The 21,874-nt window shown below is 45.4% G+C and overlaps 1 protein-coding gene across 2 annotated transcripts in view; it reads left to right on the top strand.

Annotated features, from left to right (window-relative positions):
- The window catches only part of ATP9B (ATPase phospholipid transporting 9B (putative)), a 189,957-nt gene that overhangs the window by 143,986 nt on the left and 24,097 nt on the right, over positions 1-21,874 (top strand). For both annotated transcript variants that reach the window (XM_069468330.1, XM_069468331.1), the window contains exons 16-17: positions 17,257-17,418; positions 18,130-18,222. In XM_069468330.1, coding sequence (XP_069324431.1) covers positions 17,257-17,418; positions 18,130-18,222 — 255 coding nt within the window. The remainder of the gene's footprint in view (positions 1-17,256; positions 17,419-18,129; positions 18,223-21,874) is intronic.

Below are 21,874 nucleotides of genomic sequence, written 5' to 3'. Positions count from 1 at the left end.
CCTACACCTGTCTGCACATCAGCTAGACTTGCAGGGTTTTTGCTTTTCGTTTTTTTAAGTACTCGTCTTTCCATACATCCTAGCACCTTGGGTCCTGGTCTGATGTGGGGCTGGACTTGACTTTGAAAATCCAAAAATTTGCACCTACCGTTGAGAACCACCAAGTCTCATAAATCTCTGCTCTTGCCTGACTTTTGTGGTTGGAGGCAAAGGCTAGAGTGTGAGCAGCCAGGGTGGGACAGCCTGTCACCACTATGCAGGTCTGTTCCACACTTTGGGGTCTGGTGACCCTCAGTGAGCTTCGCGGGCGGCAGGGGATGGAGCATCCGTGGCACCTGTGACCTCGGGCACCTTTTTCTGACTTCACAGTGAGAAGGAACTGTGAGAAGGAACCCTGAATGCACCAAGCATGAGTCACTGGTATACTGTCTGGAAAACAAGCTTAATTTTCAAGCTTTATTCAACAAAGAAGGCTGAGCAAAGCTTGGTGTGAAGCTGTGTCACCATCCTCAGCTGGCTGGCTGTCTGTCCTGGTGCTCCGCTGGTGCTGGTCACTGGCTCCGTCCCTCGGCTGTGCCTTGGCTCACTGGGCTCCCCGTTCGTCTTCTGTGTGGGCTCCGTCCACACTGCAGGTCCGCCGTGCACTCGTCACTGGGCGTGGCTGGCTGAGTGGATCTCGGGAAAGGTGATGGGGGCTCCTGGTCAGGGCAGGAGGAGGGAGGATGGTGCGGCAGACGCCTGAAGTCGAGTCCATGGGAGTGTGGTCTTTAAACCCGTATCACTGGAAGGTCACGCAGGAGCGAGCTTCCACTGTTGAGCAAAGGTGTCTGCCCTTTTGGTACAAAACGAAATTAGGAGGAGGAACTTAAGTTCCTTCTTGTGAACCATGTGGCCACTTCTCTCTCTTGAGAAAATATCCGCATCGTCTGTGAAAGCTGGGATTAGTTGTGAAGTGTTGGCAATTTTTGAGAAGCTCTGGAATAGAACGTAATTGCCGTGTGGAGCACAGAGGGAACTTGGGGAGCCGTGAGCAGGGGGCTGCGTCTCGCCGCGTGCGTCCGCTGTCCGCGCACCGCTTCTCAGCGCATGTCCCGGTGGGCGAGACTTCTCAGGCCTTCATTGTCCACACTGTTAGGTTTATAGATTATGTTCAGTAAGTTTGTAAAAGTCTCCTAGCCAAGCGCAGTCCCACTTTTGGAATCAGTGTGTGTGTGTAACAAATTTTTAAGTTTGTTAATAGAATATCTAAGAGAAAAGGCACGATTCAACAATTATAAGCAAATTTGGGGATCAAACTCTAACGAGATGAATAGTTAGGATTTATAAACTGCCATCTTCTTAGTATTCTAGCGTGGGCTCTGGGACACACAGAGGCTGGCGGTGACCGCCTTGGGAAGGGCAGCAAGCCAGTCTTCCTTCCTGCAGAGGAGGGCCGAGCACATTGTTTCTGCTATTCTAGCATTCTAGAGAGTCTCCCAAATTCCATAGGATTATAGGTTTTAAAAGAATTATTTTCCAGTCATAACATTGGGAAACTTAGACCAGAGATTTTTCTTAAACCAGGAAAATTTTATTGAAAGTTTTAAAAATACTATATATATATTTATCTTATTACCTGCCAAAAATAGATACAAATTTTGGGACTTTTTTATCTTTAAGTTTTTACATAAGTTATAACACTTTTTGAATCTTAAATTAGGAATTCATATTAGAGAGATTTCATTGGCTCAGAGATCACCAAGACTTTGTTCGGGTGGAAAGCCTAGTAGGTGCTCACGGCGCGGATTCAAATTTAGACAAATTATAACATAGCAACTGCTAATTTTATATTTAAATTTTTTGACTTTATGATTTCATCTTACTTTAGACATTGGACAATGATTAAAAGTAGCAGAACATTAAATAACCTTTAAAAAATCCCTAACACATATTTTAAATCTGAAAATGAAAACAATAGACTTCATCATAATTTTTAAAGAGCTCTGTTGATGTAATGTTTGCAAATCCCTGAAGCCTCAGGAAAATCATCCAACTGGTTCCTCACTCAGCTCATTGACTTTGCTGCAGTGAGGGTGACGGATGATGGCGATGCCTCTCAATCACCAAAGTACCGTTTGAAAAGCATTTTTTATTGAATAAAGTGCTTGGAATGTTGCACCCTGGAGCTCTACTTAGGGAAATGATTCAATTGATGTTTTCTGTTTAACCTCAGCTTTGACCTGTCGCAACACATGTGGTTAATAAGCAGCGTGATGGTCTGAGAACCCGGCGAGCTCTGCACGCGTGCACCGGCACTCGGCTCTTAGACCCTGCTCGGGGGTGGCGCTTGTGTCATCTCCGTCTTCAGAAAAAATGCAGTTTGTTAAGTACGATGCCCTAGTTTTTGAGTCTCGGATACCGCAGTTGCTATTCTGCACAGTGTAAGCGTTCTTAATTTTCACTTTCCTGAAAGCAGAAAAGATCTTTTACCTACATGTGTGCATAGATGAAGTTTTATTATACCAATAATGGAATTCTGGGGGAATGGATTTTAAATCCGTGAAGGCCCTGTGAGGTGTGCGCTGAATACTTGCGGTGATGTGTCAGCTGTGCTGCGTCTGGGCTACTCGAAGGGGCAGAAAGTGGTGGTGATGTCAACGTGTGAATAACTGAATTTGTATTCACAATGTGGGGCCCACTTATGCCCCAGTCATTGTTTCTTATGATACGTGATCAATATTTCATTTTCTCTAAGAGAGTGGAATGTTCTGCTTGCCTGTTACTCTGTCTCTGCAGGCTCAGCGTGGCAAACTCCCGCTGAGCAAAATGTTAAATGCTCCCTGGAAATTCCTGCACAGAATTAAAATGCAGCCTCTCCGGTGTGTAAGCCTGTGTCCAGCGCAGTCGTGGGCGGTCGTCAGGGAGGCAGAGCCTCGAGTGCAAAGGCCGTCGGCTCCAGTGGTTAAGGCACAGTGTGACAGAGACCTTGAGGCCCTCTGTCTCCAGAGAGATTGGCCGCGACTCTTAATGACGCTCACTCTTCTAACTGACTGCACTAGTCCATTCTTCCTCTGTGGCTTCCTTCTCTCACGCTGGTAAGTTCTCTGTGTTAGTGTTGTTTCAAAACGCAGCTACCATTGCCTCACTCTGGCATTCATTCGTGTGCAAGAATCAGCTAGAATTAATGACAAATCACAAGTGGATTATTTAAAAATAGAGGAACATTATGTTCTTAACAGCATTGCTTTTGGATTTGCAGAAGTAAGTGCTAATGTGCGTGGCATGCTGTGTTCTTTAACTCACTGTGTTGTGTGTGCCTGCTGAAGCGAGACCAAGTGTGGTGTTTTGTCGATATGTTTGTGAGGAGCAGATCATTGTCAGTGACGTGAGGCCTTCACTCAGTGACCTTCAAGACCAATAGAGAATAAATACTACGTAGCCTGTCTGTGAATATTGATTAGCAGTTTCTCCAGATGATCAAATTACATTTTATGTTAAGAATTCTATTAAATTAGAAAAATGATCATAATAACCACAATCAAAAATGGTGAAATGTCAATTAAATTTTTATTTATAAAATACATGGTAAAAATGTGTAGAGTATAGCTAGCAGCTATGTATGTGTAATTGTTAATATCATAAAGGGAAAATTTTCCAAGCTTTTCAAGAATAATAGCACAGAAATTTCTGAATAATGGAATTATAGAGAATTAATAATAAAAATTGCCCCATATTTTATTTTCTCTGATACGGTATTACTCTTGGATATATTTTCCCATAGTGGCCACTCAGTGTGGAGAAGTGTGACCGTGTAGACAAACCGTCTGTGACAAGGTCACTCCGGTGTGTTGCTGAGTAGCCTGCAGATGAGATCGAGTTTAGGCTCCCACTTAAATTTATTTTTTACAGTGACATTTTAATTATTTTTTACCTTTGTATTATTGTCAATAATCACATTATTAAAAATTTCTAAAAGCTCAGTATTCAAATAATCATTTGAAATATACCAAGACTTTAAATTCTGGGCTATCTTTTCACATTTCAGAGACAAATATCTCAGGGGTTATTTCCTATGATAACGTCAGGCAGTAATTTATTCCATATTAATATAGAAGCACATTAGGAATATTTGATAAACTGCTCTCCCAGTGTCTGCTTTGAACCCTGATGAAATTGCTTAATAAGGTCAACCCGAGCGGCAGCACCGGGATCTCTGTTAGAGAGCCCCCCCCACCCCGGGAAGGCAAGTCCCAGGACCCCCCCCCCCCAGGCCAGCGGTGCGCTCCCTGGTCCCTGCGCCACCCGCTGGTCGCGCCGGGGAAGGCAGGGAAGGCGTTGCCTCTGCCTCCACCTGGGTGTGAGGGCCGTGGCCGCGCCTGAGCCACTTCCTGAGCCACACACCTGGCGAGTTCCACCACCAGCAGCTTTCTCTCTAGCATGTCCTGCTACAGCTACACGTTTAGAATACAGTCTGATCACGTGTAGAGAACAATGACCCAAAGGAAGCCATGGCGAAGAAGGCAGAGACCCAAAGAGGTCTTCATGCGGAATAGCCGCCACCTCCCACCTGTGTTGGCGGACAGCGAGCGGCGGAAGCAGGACGAAGCCGCCCTGTTCAGAGTAGGTCAGTGCGTGCAGGGTGGGCCAGGGGCCGTGTGCTTCAGTGGGAAGGAATCTAAATAAGAGGGAGGAAAGAAGATAAAGGAAAACATGAAGAGCAGTGGTTGAGAAAGCAGTAATTCAAAAGCTGATTCTTTGAAAGAATAATGGAAAAATTATTGGCAAAAAATATACACAAGGTACATGTATATATATCTGACCAAGATACCATAAGTAGATACGTAATAAAAAGAAATTGAAGGCCAGGGCGGGAGGATTGCTTGAGGTCAGTAGTTTGAGACCAGCCTGAGCAAGAGTGAGACCCCGTCTCTACTAAAAGTAGAAAAATTAGCCAGGCATGGTGGCGCATGCCTGTAGTCCCAGCTACTCGGGAGGCTGAGGCAGGAGGATCACTTGAGCCCAGGAGTTTGAGGTTGCTGTGAGCTTCGATGACACCACTGTACTCCAGCCTGAGCAACAGAACAAGACTCTATCTCAAAAAAAGGAAAAAAAAGAAAAAATATAAAAATGCAAATCTTATGAATAGAGATACAGAAATCCTAAAAAGTAATGTCAAGTCAAACTTTTCAGTATATTAAAGGAATAATACACCATGACGAAGTAGCATTTATCCTAGGAATGCAAGAATGATTTAATATTAGAAAATACATTAATCTGGCTTTGTATCTATAAGTCAGAAGTTATTAGAGACTTTGAGAAAAGACATTTAAAATTCAGTACGCATTTCTGATCAAAACAAACTGGTGCCAAAATATCCGACAATATTAAATTCAGAGTAGAAAGGTTCCTTCTAACACGACGTATGTGCCAGTGTCGTCTCACCAGTGGGGTCTGCGGTCACTGCCATCAAAGCAGAGAGTGAGAACAGGACATCTGCTGTCACCAAGGCCACGTGACATTGTCCTCTGGGAAAGAGATTATTAAGATAATATTAAAAATTACCACTTAATTCATGATTATCTAAAAAACCAAGAGTCATCTATAGAGCCATAGAATTCGTGAGACTTCAGCAAGTTGTCCCAGTAGAGATACATTAGTCACCAACTTCCTTATGTAGCAGCACCTTGTTACACTGACAGCATGTTCCATGCACAGAGCCACAGCAATAAAAGTGTTTAATCATGAACCTGTCCAGAAATGTGTCATAGGAACAATAACAGCTAACATTTATAACTTACTGCAGTTACTCATTTATTTCTTTGAATAACTTCTGAGAGAGATGCCCTCATTTCATTAATGAGCAAAGAGCTCACAGAATAGTTGAGACAATGAAGATTTTTGATTTTGTTTTGTTTTTGGTGTCAGATCAGTTGTTCCAAGCAGTTGCTGCCTGTCAGAAACATCAGGAGTTCTAAACCTACTGGCGTCTCACCTCCCCCAGACCTACTGAACCCACATCTGCAGAATCAAAAATCCTTTGCACACTCCTTCTGTTCTTCCTAAGTAATTGGTCTGTTTAAAAAGTTAATTTGTGTTATAATTTTTTCACTAAGTATATATGTTCAAATGTACATTTTTTAATAAATTTAGAAGCAGGTGCACATTTTTACATTAAGATATTCTGTGAATCTACATTTTACTAGCACAAAAGAACCTCCTCAAAAGAGCACTGGGCCAGGAGTCAGAAATTTCTAGTTCTAGATGGCTTTGGAGAAGCCACTTGCCATTTTCGGTCTTGTTTACCTGTCCCAGGAGAACAGGGCTGCGTCTGTGTGTTAGTGACTTCAGGTCTCTTCCAGGGCAGCTCTCTAGTACTCACTGAAATGGCCCAAAGGTGTCTCGGGTCCTACTCCACTAAAGAAGCATGCTTTTTAATTAAAAAACCTTCCTACAGAGAAACTCCAGGCCCAGGTGGCTTTAGGAATAAATTCTGTCAAATATTTAATGGGGAAATAATACCAATACCATACAAAGTCTTCCCCAAAAAAATGACAGAGAAAGGAACACTTCTCAACCCATTTAATAACTCACTTCAGATTTTAAACTGATACCAAAATCAGGCAAAGGCATTTAACAAAAACTACAAACCAGTATCAGTGATGAACATGGAGACAAAAGTCTGTTAATACAAGCAGTTGGAGGGGCTCGTCGAGAGTGCAGAGTCGGTTCGGCAGCCGCAAATCAGCCCGCGTGGTTTGCTTCAGCGCAGACTGCGGGGAAGCCGCTGGGATCCTCAGTCGATTCAGGGGAGGAAGAAACTGGGAAATCAAACATCCATTTCTGGTTTTTACAGAAACTCTCACTAAACTAGGAATAAAAGGAAACTTCTTCAAATTCATAAGGGACATCTATGGAAAATCCTACAGTTAACACGATACTTACTGCAGAAATACCAGGTAAGTTTTTCTAGCGCGTGGGACAAGACAGTGACGTCCTGTCTCCTCAGAGCTGTCCCAGCTGTTGTGCCCAGTTCCCCACCAGGACAGCAGGGCAGGAGAGGGGAGACAGAAGGCGCACCACCCGGAAAGGAAGGAATCAGACGCTTTGTTTTTTCATAGATGGCATCACTGTCTCCACAGAAAGTCCAAAGACTCTACAAAAAAACTACGAAGCTTTGAAGAGTGAGTTTGTCAAGCTCGCACATTCCTATGCCCATGTGCAGAAACTAGTTGTATATCTAGGTACCAGCAATGAGCAATTAGAAATTGAAATTTTAAAATATACCGTACAAAGCAGCAAAAAAAAACCCATGAAATAAAGTATAGACGAACAAAATATGTGCAGGATTTGAACACTGAAAGCTATAAAACAGTAAAGAGAAATCAAAGTGTCTAAGTATGAGCAGTATATTGTGTTCGTGGATTTGAGCCATTTTATTATCAAGATGTCAATTGATTTTTTTGTGAAGACGCCACGGGAATTCAGCGCAGAGAGGATGGTCCTTTAGGTAAACGGGGTCCGTGACGAGTGGACAGCGACGTGCAGGATGGGAGCCTCTGCCAGCGTCAGATACGTAGTGACCGTAGGCACAGAGTGACCCGGATTGGTCACAGGCAAAGCTGTAAAACCTAACAGTATAAAATTTCTGGAAAAAAACATAGAAATCTGCCTGGTCTTGAATTAGGCAACAATTTTTTAGGACACAAAAAGCACAAATTCTAAAAGAAAATATTGATAAATTGGACTTCAGTGTAAAACTCTTACGTTCTTCAAAAGATACTGTTAAGAAAATGAAGACAAACCTCACAGACTTTTAGAAAACGTTTCCAAAATACATGCCTGATAAGTAGCTGATGAACTGAATGCACAAAGAATTCTCAATAATGAGAAAACAATCGAATTTAAACATTGGCAAAGGATTTGAACAACTGTATCACCAAAAAGAGGTATGATTGTTGACTGTATAATACCATAAAAGTAATGATTTTTGTAGTTTAATCTAGAAAAAGGATTAAGATATATGGCAACAATAGCCACAAGTCAAGAGGCCACGGATGCTAATGGTGTGAAATCCCACTGGGATCCTTGGAGGACAGGTGCCAGTCCCATCCGTGTGCCACCTGGGGGACCCCAGGGCTGTGCTGCCGATGGTGGGGTAACCGCCAGAGCACAGGATGGGGGTGCACGACTGCCCCGGTGAGTGGCGACTTGGCCTGTGTAGGGTGGAACACGCCCTGTGCTCCGAGCAGAAACGGCCACGCCAGAGCTGAGGCGGGAAGTGCACGGGATGAGCCTGGAGCGTCTGCGAGGGCCAGAAAGAGAGGAAGAGCTCAGAACACAAAGCAAACAAAGGCCCAGCACAGTGATGGGGCGTGTCCAAAGGAGCCAACTGAAAAAGCTCCCAGTGGCTAAAGCTGGAAAAATCTAAGCAACAATGTAAGTAAAGTAACACTGACTTATAACCCGAAGTACAAGACAAGTATCCTTGTGTCCATACTGACATAAATAATGGGAAAGTGTGGGCAAATCTCCATGCAGAAGAGTTCTGTGCAAAAGAATAACTTATGTAGCTACTTTTCCTTCAAGGATGAGAATACGATTCCTCATTTTTAGGTACAGGCTACACATTGTGACTTCCTCCCAAAGAGATTAACATTAAAAGGGGCAAATAAAAGAGTAACTTTACATCGGAAATACCTGACAAACAGCACCTCAGCCAGGTGGCCGGGCCACGTCTGTGCTGCGCAGGCGTGTTGACGGTGAGGACCGTGGTGTGACGTGGTAGAGCGGTGCTTCCTCCCAAACCCGTCCCCCCTTCTCCTCATGGGAGAAACGTCAGACAGCTCAGATCAAGGATGTTCTGCAAATACCCGTCCAGGACTCGAACCTCTCAGCATCACCAGAAATAAGGGAAGTTTGAGAAACTGTCGCTGCCAAGAGGGGCTGAGGGACCCGGCATGGGGTCCTGGGACAGAAAGAGGACCCGAGGTGGAAACTGAGGAAATCTGAATAAAGTGTGGATTTGAGTTTAATAAAATAACCTGCTGTTTGCTCAGATTTTATCAATGATTTGTAAAAGGATTATATATGTCCATCTTACAGAAAACTGCCAAATGAAAGTTCAGAGTTTTTTAAAAGTGCTTTGTCCTTTTTTTGTAATTTTTTTTTTTTTGCCATTTTTTTTTTATTTAATTTTACAGAATCAAAGAGTCTAACAGTATATCTTGTTAGATACAGTATGTCCTCATAATGTATACATTATTTCTTGTACAATGATATGAAATACTATGGGAAATATTCATGATAAATTATTAAGTGAACAGTGCAAGTTAAAAACAATAGTTTCATATTTTTTTCCCCACCCCCCCTTTCCCGAGTCAGCACCTTCAAGTGTTACCACTCCCCAAACGGTGCGCAATGCACTCATTGTGTAGGCATACCCCCATCCCCTCCCCCACCCCCCACCTCAGTCTGATGTCCAATTGGTGTCGTTTCCAGATTTGTATTTAGGTGATGATCAAGGAAACCAATTTTATGGTGAGTACATGTGATGCTTGTTTTTCCATTCTTGGGATACTTCACTTAATATAATGGGTTCCAACTCTCTCCAGGAGAACCATAGAGATGTTGTATCTTCATCATTCCTTATAGCTGAGTAGTATTCCATGGTATACATATACCACAGTTTACTAATCCAATCATGTATTGATGGGCATTTGGGTTGTTTCCACATCTTTGCTATTGTGAATTGTGCTGCTATAAACATTTGGGTACACGTGCCTTTGTTACAGAATGACCTTTTTTCCTTTGGGTATATGCCCAGTAATGGGATTGCTGGGTCAAATGGCAGGTCTACTTGAATCTGTTTAAGATACCTCCATAATGCTTTCCACAGAGGTTGCACTAGTTTGCAGTCCCACCAGCAGTGTATTAGTGTTCCTGTCTCTCCACACCCTCGCCAACATGTGTTGTTTTGGGTTTTTTTGATAAAGGCCATTCTCACTGGGGTTAAGTGATATCTCATTGTGGTTTTGATTTGCATTTCCCTGATGATTAGAGATGTTGAACACTTTTTCATATGTTTGTTAGCCATTTTTATATCTTCTTTTGAAAAATTTCTATTCATGTCCTTTGCCCACTTTTTGATAGGGTTGCTTGATTTTTTCTTGCTGATTTTCCTGAGTTCTAAATAGATTCTTGTTATCAGTCCTTTATCTGACGTGTAGTATGCAAAAATTTTTTCCCATTCTGTAGGTGGTCTGTTTATTCTCTGGACTGTTTCTTTGGCTGTGCAGAAGCTTTTTAATTTAATCATGTCCCATTCATTTATTTTTGTTGCTGCTGTGATTGCCTTGGGGGTCTTCTTCATAAATTCTTTGCCTAGGCCAATGTCTGTAAGAGTCTTTCCTGCATTTTCTTCTAGAATTCTGATTGTATCACGCCTAAGGTTTAAGTCTGTTATCCACCGTGATTTGATTTTTGTGAGAGGTGAAAGCTGTGGGTCCTGTTTCAGTCTTCTACAAGTGGCTAACCAATTCTCCCAGCACCATTTGTTGAATAGGGATTCTTGTCCCCAAAGTATATTCTTTCCCGCTTTGTCGAAAATTAGGTGACTATATGAGGATGGTTCTATATTTGGATTTTCTGTTGTGTTCCACTGGTCTGTGTCCCTGCACTTGTGCCAATACCAGGCTGTTTTAAGAACCACGGCCTTGTAGTATAGTTTGAGGTCTGGCAAATTAATACCTCCCATTTTGTTTTTGTTGCTTAAAATTGCTTTTGCTATACGGGGTCTTCTTTGATTCCATACAAAGTGTATAATTATTTTCTCTATGTCTGTAAAGAATGATGTTGGTAATTTAATAGGGATTGCATTGAATCTGTAGATCACTTTGGGTAGTATGGACATTTTAACAATGTTGATTCTTCCGATCCACGAGCATGGTATATTTTTCCATCTATTTGCAAGTTCTGCTATTTCTTTTCTCAGTGTTTCATAGTTTTCCTTATAGAGGTCCTTTACCTCTTTAGTTAGATATATACCTAGATATTTTATTTTCTTTGTTGCTATTTTGAAGGGTATTGAGTCTTTAATTTGGTTTTCCGATTGACTGTTATTGGCATATATAAATGCCTCTGATTTGTGTATATTAATTTTGTAGCCTGAGACTTTGCTGTATTCGTTAATCAATTCCAGGAGTCTCTTGGTTGAATCCTGGGGGTTTTCCAGATATAACATCATATCATCAGCAAAAAGTGAGAGTTTGATCTCTTCCTTCCCTATTTGGACTCCCTTGATTCTGCTCTCTTGCCTGATAGCTCTTGCAAGGACTTCCAATACTATGTTGAAAAGTAATGGAGACAATGGGCAGCCCTGTCTGGTTCCAGTTCTAAGTGGGAGTGCTTTCAGTTTTTCCCCATTCAGTATGATGTTGGCTGTGGGTTTGTCATATATGGCTTGTATCATTTTTAGGTAGGTTCCATCAATGCCTATTTTGTTAAGCGTTTTTATCATAAAAGGGTGTTGAATTTTGTCAAATGCTTTTTCTGGATCTAATGAGAGTATCATATGGTTTTTGTTTTTGCTTCTATTTATGTGGTGAATTACATTTATAGATTTACGTATGTTGAACCACCCCTGCATCTCGGGGATGAAGCCCACTTGGTCGTGGTGGATTACTTTTTTAATAAGTACTTGGATTCGATTTGCTAGTATTTTATTGAAAATTTTTGCATCTATATTCATGAGGGAAATTGGTCTGTAGTTCTCTATTTTTGTTGTGTCCTTTCCAGGTTTTGGTATTAATGTTATATTGGCTTGGTAGAACGTGTTAGGGAGAACTCCATCCTTCTCAATATTGGAGAATAGTTTATGTAGGATGGGCACCAGTTCTTCTTTGTATGTATGGTAAAATTCAGGTGTGAACCCATCTGGACCAGGGCTTTTCTTTTTGGGAAGGTTTTTTATTGCTGTTTCGATTTCAGTTCTTGATTTTTTGTAATTTTTTTACAATTGTGATTTAAGCAGTTTTCCTCTTGATAATACTTGGCATTCGATTTAGTATTTATCTTGTGATTTCAGATCTCGCTGTGGGTCGTTCAGTAACGTCTCCCTTGTAGAACAGGGTGGAAGTTGCGGGTGGTGTGGTTTCCCCTTAACTCTTGTCCTTGTGAAATTGAAGTATCGTCACAACAGGGGCGAGAAATGCCTTCTGGAGCACGTTTCATCCTGCTCAGCCACGCGGCATCCGGTGAGCGCCCACACGAACCTCCATCTTCCGCCGACCCGGTTGGACCCCTGGAGCGGGGTCCGTGGGGCTCCGCTCCGCGGGGAAGAGGGAAGAGCCGTCGGGCGACTGCGGGGGAGCTGCAGACTCGCGTCAGGGCCTGAGGAGGGGACAGACCTGAGCACTGCCGATAGTGAGGTCTCTCTTTAAACATGTACAGTCTTGCCTCCATACTGTTTAAAATAGGAGAATAAAGTACTCTTACCTGTGCGGATGAACTTAAAGGTGAGCAGAGAGGGAGCACTCAGCCCGTCGCATCAGGGGAGGCTTCAGTGCTGCCCATGACCAAGTTTCCATTTCACCGTCTTTTTCCTCATTTCCTCCCCTACTGTACCCCACTTAAAAGAAAAAAAAAAAAGAAAGAAAACCAAACACCTAGTAGTTTCTTTTCTCTGTTTAAATGATGAACATCACTCAGATTTGTCTTTCTTAGTCACTTGCATACGACAGGAGCAGTCTTGGTGCAACAGGCTTGGTGAAAACTGCTGGATCTAAGGAACAAGTAAAAGCGCTCTTTGCACAGGGATCACTTACCTGTCTCCGCATCTGTGTAGGTGGCACGAAAAGGTCTGAGGAAACTGACCTGAAGGATATTTGGACGGTATTTTAACGTGATTTCCTGCCAGAACTTCGGCTCCAGCCACTGGGGATTGACGGGGCCGTGGCGTGTCAGTGGGGATTGACGGGGCCGTGGCGTGTCAGTGGGGATTGACGGGGCCGTGGCGTGTCAGTGGGGATTGACGGGGCCGTGGCGTGTCAGTGGGGATTGACGGGGCCGTGGCGTGTCAGTGGGGATTGACGGGGCCGTGGCGTGTCACTGGGGATTGACGGGGCCGTGGCGTGTCACTGGGGATTGACGGGGCCGTGGCGTGCTGCGTGCATGACGCTCTGCGTGAGTGAAGCCGCTGGTGGCGCAGACACTGCGGCAGTTGGGGTCTTTGCATCGGGAGGGCCCCACGTGCAGTGGCAGCCGTTGGTTTAATTGCTTTCTGCTGCTTTTAGGTGGTTGGCATTCTGTATGCAAAGGAATCCTTTAAAGGCAAACCAGCGACTTCCAGGGAGAGAGAGACGTTTTTAAAAGTCAGAGCCCAGATTGCTCTGCGCAGCTGCTCCGATACAAGGGAGCTGGGAGCGTGTCCCATTCACGTCTTGGCTCATGTCGAGAACTCACTCAACTTCCCACTTTTAAGTTACTTTAAATAAGAGGTTTTTAGTTTTTGTTCAACAAACATGCTGCTGTTCTCATTCCTGAGTGCCATCCGTGGACACAGTAGATGTGGTCCTGCCTCCGGGCGCCGAGCTGGCGGGCAAGGAGCCAGCAGGGGCAGCCTGACCTGGACGTGGGAATGGCGGTGAGCGCCGCGAGGCCAACCGTGCTGGCCAGGAGGCAGGTGACCAGGCTGAGAACACAGTACTCTGATCCGGCGGTTGGTGGCACCTTCCGGAGACGTGGCAGGCACTGCAGGCAGACGAGGGACGTGGAGGTCCGGCTGGGCTGGGAGGAGTCAGAGGACGGGTCTGTTACGTGTGGACTTGACACTGGGCCAGTTGCTGTCCATCTTCATAACCGTGTCCTGTTGTCGGAAGCGAAACCCCGATCTTGCTTGTACAGAAGGACGCTGAAGTCGGATGGAAGAGTTTTAATAATAGTTTTTGCCAGAGCTGTACGAGGCTTCAAGCTGGCTGGCAGCGCGAAACCTCCTGACTTCTTGCACTCATTATGCGAAGAGTCTTATCACAGTTTCTAGGGACGCTGTTTGTTGCACAGTAATAGAGAGCTTATGTACCTTAGAAAAGTATTTGTAATTTCTTAAACATCTTTAGGTAGAAAATAGACTCAAACTGTCAGTGCCTTTGAAATTTTCTTTCCTTTAATTTCTACATTTGATATCACTAAATGTAAGTTATTCTAAGAGCCTTCTAAAAAGAACACCACTAATGTATTCCAAATATACAAAGAAAGTTTCCTTCGCCCAGCCAAACCCCCCAACTCTGCCCTAAACCGTGGGAAGAGGTGCTCCCGGCCCTGGGAGATCTGCTGGTGTCCTTGGAAATGATTTGTTCCTTCGGTGCCTCTGGATTTGTCTGACTTCGATAAGGAAGACCAGGGCTGTACATGGAGCTAAGCACGAGGTGTGACGTCAGCAGCGAATATTCTAAAAGTACTGCACATCCTCATCCAAATTATTTTCCTTTGTAGTTTGTTTATAGGACTGATCCAGAAATGTCTATTTTTATATTATGAAAAGAGTTCTGGCCAAGAATAAGCAAGTTACATGAGGACAGTAATTAAAGCATCTGTCTCTTATGAAAAACGTGAATATTCTTTTTTTCTAGTTGGCATTATACAGAGTCAATCCTCAGCGTGGTTACTGACTGAAAACAATCTGATGGAGGGCCGGGCCAGGTGCTCAGATGGGGTGTGAAGCCAAGCGTGAGCTGAATAATACACAGATGCGCGTCACCAAATATAGAAAGCCCAGGCCTGACTGTGGCGGGGCACCACCAGATGATAGGGTGTTCGCGGAAAGATACAATTTACAGGTCAAAATGTAATAATAACCTTTCACTGTGTAAATTGAAAATTAACCTTGTGCGTATTGGATCATTTGCAGCTTATAGAGAAGTTTTATTGGGAAAAACATCTTAGAGCTTCACTTTCATTTCACATTGGAAACTGTGTTGCAGGAGTGTTACTTTGCTGCCTTTGGATGTGTCATTTCTGTTGGCTTCCACGTCTCTTTTTTTAGTGCTGTGATGTAGAGCATATTGCTGATGCTCTAAATGATAGTACTGTATTATCTGCAGTGTGAGTCGACACTCGGTGTTCTTCAGGCCAGAGAGAGGCAGAGTGAGAGTTCTAATTCCAGCTCTGTTGGTGACGCACCGTTTGACATTTACCGTGCACGCAGAACCCCGGTGCTGTGGTGTCCTCAGAGGGCCATGTGGTCACCTGTCGCCCAGCAGCCCTGCTGCACAACAGGAGTGTCCGCGTGTGCCACTGCCGCTGCGTGGCCCGGCGCCCTAGACCAGCTCACCGTCCCCACGGGGGGTCCCCTCCGCGCAGCTGAGCAGGACAGCGTCCAACCCAGGCTTCAGCGCTGGCTGGGTCGCAGTTGTCTCTGTCGTCCCAGAGAATGTTCAGTTCTGTTTTTCTGCCTTCTCCCTACACGCAGCCTCCTCTGCACGGCTCCGCTGCCTGGGACACTGGAAGCATCGCCCGGGAAGTATTCTGTGGTGGTGTTTGTGTGGAATGACTTAGAGAGTCTGATGTTAAAAGTGATGGCTGGTCTGCCCAAGAGAGCGAGTGTGAGCGGCTCCTGGGAGAAGAGTAAGGACGAGACCCTCATGCTTTGTTGTCAGCGTGGGTCCACCGAGCGGTCTGTGGGGGGCCTGCAGATGTTGCGTGTCGTGCCCCCACAGTGAAGCTCGGTGGCTCCGTCAGTGCTGTGCTGGGGGTGAGGACACAGGGCTTGCAGGGCTGCAGCGGCTCACCCAGCCCAGAGCCCTGCCTGAGCAGCCGGCCGCAGAACCGGAGCCGTCGACAGCTTTGCTGCAGAGCTCCTCTGAGGGTAAACTTACCCTCTCGTGAGCTTTCAGAAGACGCTAACATTGAATTAATAATATCCTGGGCCAGGCGCGGTGGCTCAGGCCTGTGATCCCAGCACTCTGGGAGGCTGAGGCAGGAGGATCGCTTGATGTCAGGAGTTTGAGGTTGCGCTGAGCTATAGTGACACCACTGAGTGAGACTCTGTCTCAAAAAAAAAAAAAAAAAAAAATCCCAAAACAACAAAAATATCCTGGACACTAGACAGAATTTAAAATGTTCTTGAAGTGATTTTAGTTCTCAAAACCCAAGATAAAATTCTAAGAATGTACATGGTGGTTAAAGTTGGAGGCAGGAGTGAGCGCCGCCCGCCTGGTGGCTGTGCCGTCAGCAGGTTCCTGGCCTGGAGGTGTCGGCCCGAGCGGCGGGCGGGTCAGTGGCGTCAGAGCGGCCTGAGGGGCCCTGTCCAGAGGAGACCACCGAGGACGGCTGTTGTGTTGGGCTGTTCTGTCTGGTGATGTCGCTGATCCTCTGTAGTAGCGGGAGTATGTTACGATACATGTTCTCACTGGGTGATGTTTCTTTAACTACCTAATAGGATTGGTTTTCGTGTTTTAACTAATGTGTTGTAAGGAGGTTGCTTTTAAGACAAAAGTTTTTTTTAGAAAACACTTATCATAAAATACAATTCATAAATTATTAACTTTAGAAATTATTTTTCCACTTAAGATTTTTGAATTTTAATGAATGATTATAAATAAGAATAGCTCCTATTTTTGAGTACCCGAGAGATACCAGGGAACACGCTGATGTCATTTCGGCCTCAGGATGACTGACTAGCGCACGGTCCCCTTCCCAGGGAGTGGACCAAGACCTGGCCACGGAGCTGCCCCTTGCAGCCGGCCGGGACCCCCGGCCGTTCTCCCCGGCCGTCCCATCTCCCGTGGAGTCGCAGGTGTCGCCTGGAGACGAGTTGACTGTAGAGTTGATCCTCACCAGTTCACCTCTTAATTTTAGAGGTAAAATCAGGAACACATGAGATTTGCATTGTTGGTGCTTTCGTGGAGTCCCTAGAATCAGGTGGGAAGCACCTTGACCCCTGCTATGACCCGCTGCTCTGCCCGCAGGACGGCCGCCGTGTGCATGTCCTGGACGAAGAGCCGTCTGGCCCTAGGGAGCTGGCAAACATACTGTAAAGAAAAGGCTTCATGATCCATAATGACCTTTATTTTAAAAATTAATACCAAAGACTGTCATACTGCTTATTGTTCACCTATAAAAATGTTGTTCAAAAAAGTGCATACTTGACGTGGCCCCCAAAATAAAACCCCCTCGGTGCTGTGCGTTCTCCTGTCGCCTTGGCAAGCGCTCTGACCGCCGCCTTGCCCCCAGGCTGCTTTCCCAAGGCAACGGGTGGCCTTACGTGTTGCTGGTCTCCCGCAGGTCGCCCTGGTGCAGTGGACGGAGAGCGTGGGCCTCACCCTGGTCAGCAGGGACCTCGCCTGCATGCAGCTGAAGACGCCTGGCGGCCAGATCCTCACCTTCCGCATCCTGCAGATGTTCCCGTTCACCTCGGAGAGCAAGCGGATGGGGGTCATCGTCAGGGTAGCTGCCGCAGCCGCTTGTCTGTGCGGGGGTTGCTGCGGGCGGGCGCCGCCACTCAGTGCTTCCCCTGCGCTGTTTTAGGGCAGATAAGAAATTTTCCCACAAGGAAAGTTAAAAGTTACATATTTGCTCACATGGCTATGCTTGTTACAATTTTTCAAAGAACTAAAATCTGAACTAATAATTGATGGCTGGGAAGCTAGTGTGGTTCTAGTGAGATGAAACAGCTTTCCTAAGATGACTGAGGTGGAGTCAGTAAAAGGTGTGATTTGTTAGTCTTTGAAATCAACTCAAAAGCTGTGCTGTTTTTGGTGAAAGCAGCATGCCAGAGATTTTACCTTAACAGTGGCTCGTGGCCATTGCAGTTGCTGAGATGCGCCTCTATGAATATTTTTTAGCATGTTCCAAAAATATATCTTGGAAGTTGACTAAACAGTGAAGCATTCAGTCACACGATCAAAATTTAAGAGAACTAGCTCAAGTCATATATCCATTAACAAATGTTATTTCAAACACGTGAGAGCAGCTGTTCTCCGTGCCAGGCTGCAGGAGCACGGAATGGCGGGCACGTCCTTGGAGGGGAAGGCACGGGGCGGCTGGCGCGGCTGCGCTCCCTGAGGGCGGCTTCCTCTTGCAGCGTCGTCGGGCAGCAGCGACTTGCTGTGAGTGGCGCAGCCTGGATGTGCCGAGTGTGTTTCCGTTCTCTTGCAGGACGAGTCCACGGCAGAAATCACGTTTTACATGAAAGGTGCGGACGTCGCCATGTCCTCCATCGTCCAGTACAACGACTGGCTGGAAGAGGAGGTGAGTGAGTTACTTTGTAACGTCGTACAAGATGTTGCTATAAAACTTACTGAACAGATGACTGAAAAACAGATCCTTTCCCCACGTTGTAGACACTGGTATTGTTGGAGTCATTTGAGCCATCGTAATTTCAAACCAGACACCGACAGGTTGCCAAAGACAGCACCATTTTTTCCACTGAATTATTTTAAATGCTTACAGTTCTTTTCAATTTCATAAAGCAGAAAAGATAGGAGTCCTGTTTAATCATAAATGGCTTTCTTTCCATTAAATAACTATTTTTGTTTTGTGTGTAAATACCTGTAGATAAATGTAAATAGGTCCTATTTATAATAGTGAAAGAAAAGCATTAATTGTTCACTATAGAATTCTGAACTAACATTGTATATATAACCAAAGTTATATTTTAATATAGTTCATTTGTAACCTAAATATTCGCAAGGAGATTTTAATTAGAATTTCAATCTAATGCTAATTGGTACATAAGATTCACTTAAAACAGAAATAAAACACAAATATAAGCAATCCTATATTTCATTAATTTCTCCCTAAATATGATTTGTAGTTAGCCTCATGAGGCTATGTTATTTATTGCTCAGTTTATGTATTAATTGGTAGTTCATTTCAGAGTAAAACTAAAATCGTTACAACTGTCCACTGTGCATGTCAGTGTTGGTGCCCACTTGTCCCTCGTCCGGCCCTCAGACCTCGGCGCCGCATGTCAGCTCAGCAGCCACACCCCCGGTGCTCACGGTGGCATTGGCAATATGAATCAATACTTCCTTCGGGGCTCTTTGATTTAATCATGGACGTGAATAAATTAAACTCCCTGAAGACCTAGTAAAATGCCATAAAAATTACTTTTGGTCATAATGATGTACAATTAATTGTAAGATACTTGTTTAATTTATTTAGCTTTATGAGGTCAAATCAATAAATGTCTTGCGACAGACAGATAATGTCAGATTGTTTTTCACAAAGATAACTTTATTAAAAATCCTATGTACATTTATTTTCTCAACATTGTATTTTCTTTCCATAGGTAAATCTTTTGACCCTTCACTGATGTCTTTGTAGAATACTATTATAGTCTGAAAGCCTTTTACTTTACTACAAGAAATAAATGAAACAGCAGGTTCTCAGAGTCTGAGTTTATAGGGAATTATTTTGTTTTAAGCAAGTTCCCCAGAATTGGATTCTTGGCCATAAACTTTTGCCCTCCACATGTTTAAAAAAAACACAAAACTTTTTACATCATATAACAGAAAGAGCCAATTTTTGAAAACCGGAAAGATGAGAACACGTAAGTCTGTGAACAGACTTACAGCAGTGCCGTTCTGGGCGGGTGAAGGGTTGCGGTGAGTGGCCTCCCTCCCTCTAGACACAAACTTGAATTAGACCCTAGACACAGTGTTACCAAGGAAACAGGTGCGGTTGACCCCTGCGCAGCACAGGGGTTGGAGGGCCACCCCCCACAGTCAGAACCCTTCATACAACCTCTGACCAGTAATAGCTTCCTGTTGACCAGAAGTCTTAGCTATAACAGTTGGTGAGCACATATTTTGTGTGTTACATGTATTATGTATTATCTTCTTACAATGAAGTAGGCTGCAGAAAAGAAAAGCACAAAAGAAGAGAAAATATATTTATGATTCTTTAGTGAAATTGGATCATCAAAACATCTTCCCCTCCTCATCTTCACGTAGAGGGGGAGCAGGGCAGGGAGGTGTTGGTGTCTCTGGGTGGCAGAGGCGGAAGCGAATCCCCGTGTAGGACCCCTGCAGGTCAGACTGTGCTGTCCCAGGGTCAGCTGCGGTTAAGACTGGGAAGCACAGAGGCATAATGGGATCGCAGCCTCACCTCTGTAATCCCAGTGATCATCACCTCCATTGTCCCCTGTGACCCTTGATCCTGCGAAGCTCACTGTCCATTTCCCGAAGGAGGGGACTGGGGAGGACACACGGCTGGGGGCTGTGCAGGGCGGGACTCAGGGCGCTGGACCCAGGCTCTCCCTGAGCTCTTCCTGCCGTCCCTGCAGCCTCGGATTTGGCAGCAAGCATCACATCCAGTAGGCTGGGTGAATTAAGGAATATTCAAAAAAATATGAATAATAATTTTTATTTTCCTGCAGATTAACCTTTTATCACCAAATGTAGTAAATTGGTTTTATTAGGTTGGATATCCCCCTAGAGGGCTCACTTTTGCCCTAGAGAGACGGTGGGGTGACGGGCCAGAGTGTGCGTGTTTGTGCGTCCCGGTGGGTTTACTGGTGGCACAGCGGTGGCCGGTCGCTACCGGGGCTTTCCCTGGACAGTGCAGGGTCAGGGCCGGTCCCTGCTTCCGTGCGCCTGCGTCCCTGCCCCTAACATTGGACTCTTCAATATTCAGTCGTAACGTTGCATAACCAGGTTTACTGGTGTTTGATTTTCTTTTCATTAAAAATAGTAGCTAATTAATTTGTTCAGAATGTATTTGCTTAAGTACGTGCTCCCATTTTCACCTTTACATTTTTAAACATATATTGGAGATAATGTTTTTGATTGGTGATTGTTTAGCTATCACAGAGCTCTCTCCCCCTTGAAGTTGCTAAAATTACCTTTAGAAGACCGTTCTCCCTGTGTGTCCTGGTGACAGCAGGTGACAGCATGGTGACAGGCATAGCACCACGTCTGCTGGGTCTCCGTTCAAGAACTGCCTTCGTCTCAGGGCCCCTAGACTGGAGCTAGGAGTGTCTGGCCTGGGCTGCGAACGTTCTTGGAATTTCGAGGAAGACGTGATCACCACTGATTTCTCTGCGTTGTCAACCACAGATGCCAAAAACAGGCCAAACATCTGGAGACAGGAGCTCTAGAAGCATTAAAATCTGAATGGTTCTGCAAGATTTGAAATCTGGGAGGGAGTCGACAGGAACCGGGTGAAGGGCACTGAGACAGGTCTTGCCCAGGACCTTGCGGGCAGAGAGCAGCCTCGTCCGCAGGTGGGAGTCCCCGCGAGACCGTTTCGAGGGACGTTATTCTTGATGAGCAGAGACCATCAGTTTCAGAAATTGGCAGTTCAGACAGTGGAGCTTCATGTTCATTACATTTTTTAAAATTTATTATTTATAAGTACCAGCTTTGAAGCTTAGGCATGCTTCCCTCAGCACCTCCTAGTAACCCTCAGAACCTCCTGCATGTGTCTGTCCCCAGCGCAGCAGGCCCCCCACGGCCTCTGCACCCTCCCCCGTTGGACACAGCAGAGGTGCCCCGGGGCTGCTCCCCGAGGAGGGGCCCTGACACCTGTCCTCCCTTTGCTGTCACGGAGCCCAGCACCCTCCCGTCCCACACGTGGGTCCCTCTTCTTGTCCGCAGTCCCCAGGAGACCCAGCCTTGCTCCTCCGGCCCCCGTCCCCCTCGCTTGCCCTGCGCTTTCTCTGCCGGCACTGCCCTGTACCCAGGAGGACGACCCGAGTCTGGGGAACGCACTCTCTCCTCTGCAGGCCGCCCTGCCTGGCTTCCCTCTGGTCCCCTGTCGCAGCCCACAGCCCGTGCGGGAGGGACCACGTTCACGGTGCACAGTGCACAGTGGCCCAGGAAGGCCAGGACTGGCTCCGGCAGCCCTGTCTGGCTGCGTGGGTGTGCGAGTGGGAACCCAGGGGCGGTGAGTGATGTAG

Source organism: Eulemur rufifrons, chromosome 5, assembly GCF_041146395.1.
Source record: "Eulemur rufifrons isolate Redbay chromosome 5, OSU_ERuf_1, whole genome shotgun sequence".
Lineage (NCBI taxonomy): Eukaryota > Metazoa > Chordata > Mammalia > Primates > Lemuridae > Eulemur > Eulemur rufifrons.
This window is presented reverse-complemented; position numbering and strand designations above follow the sequence as displayed.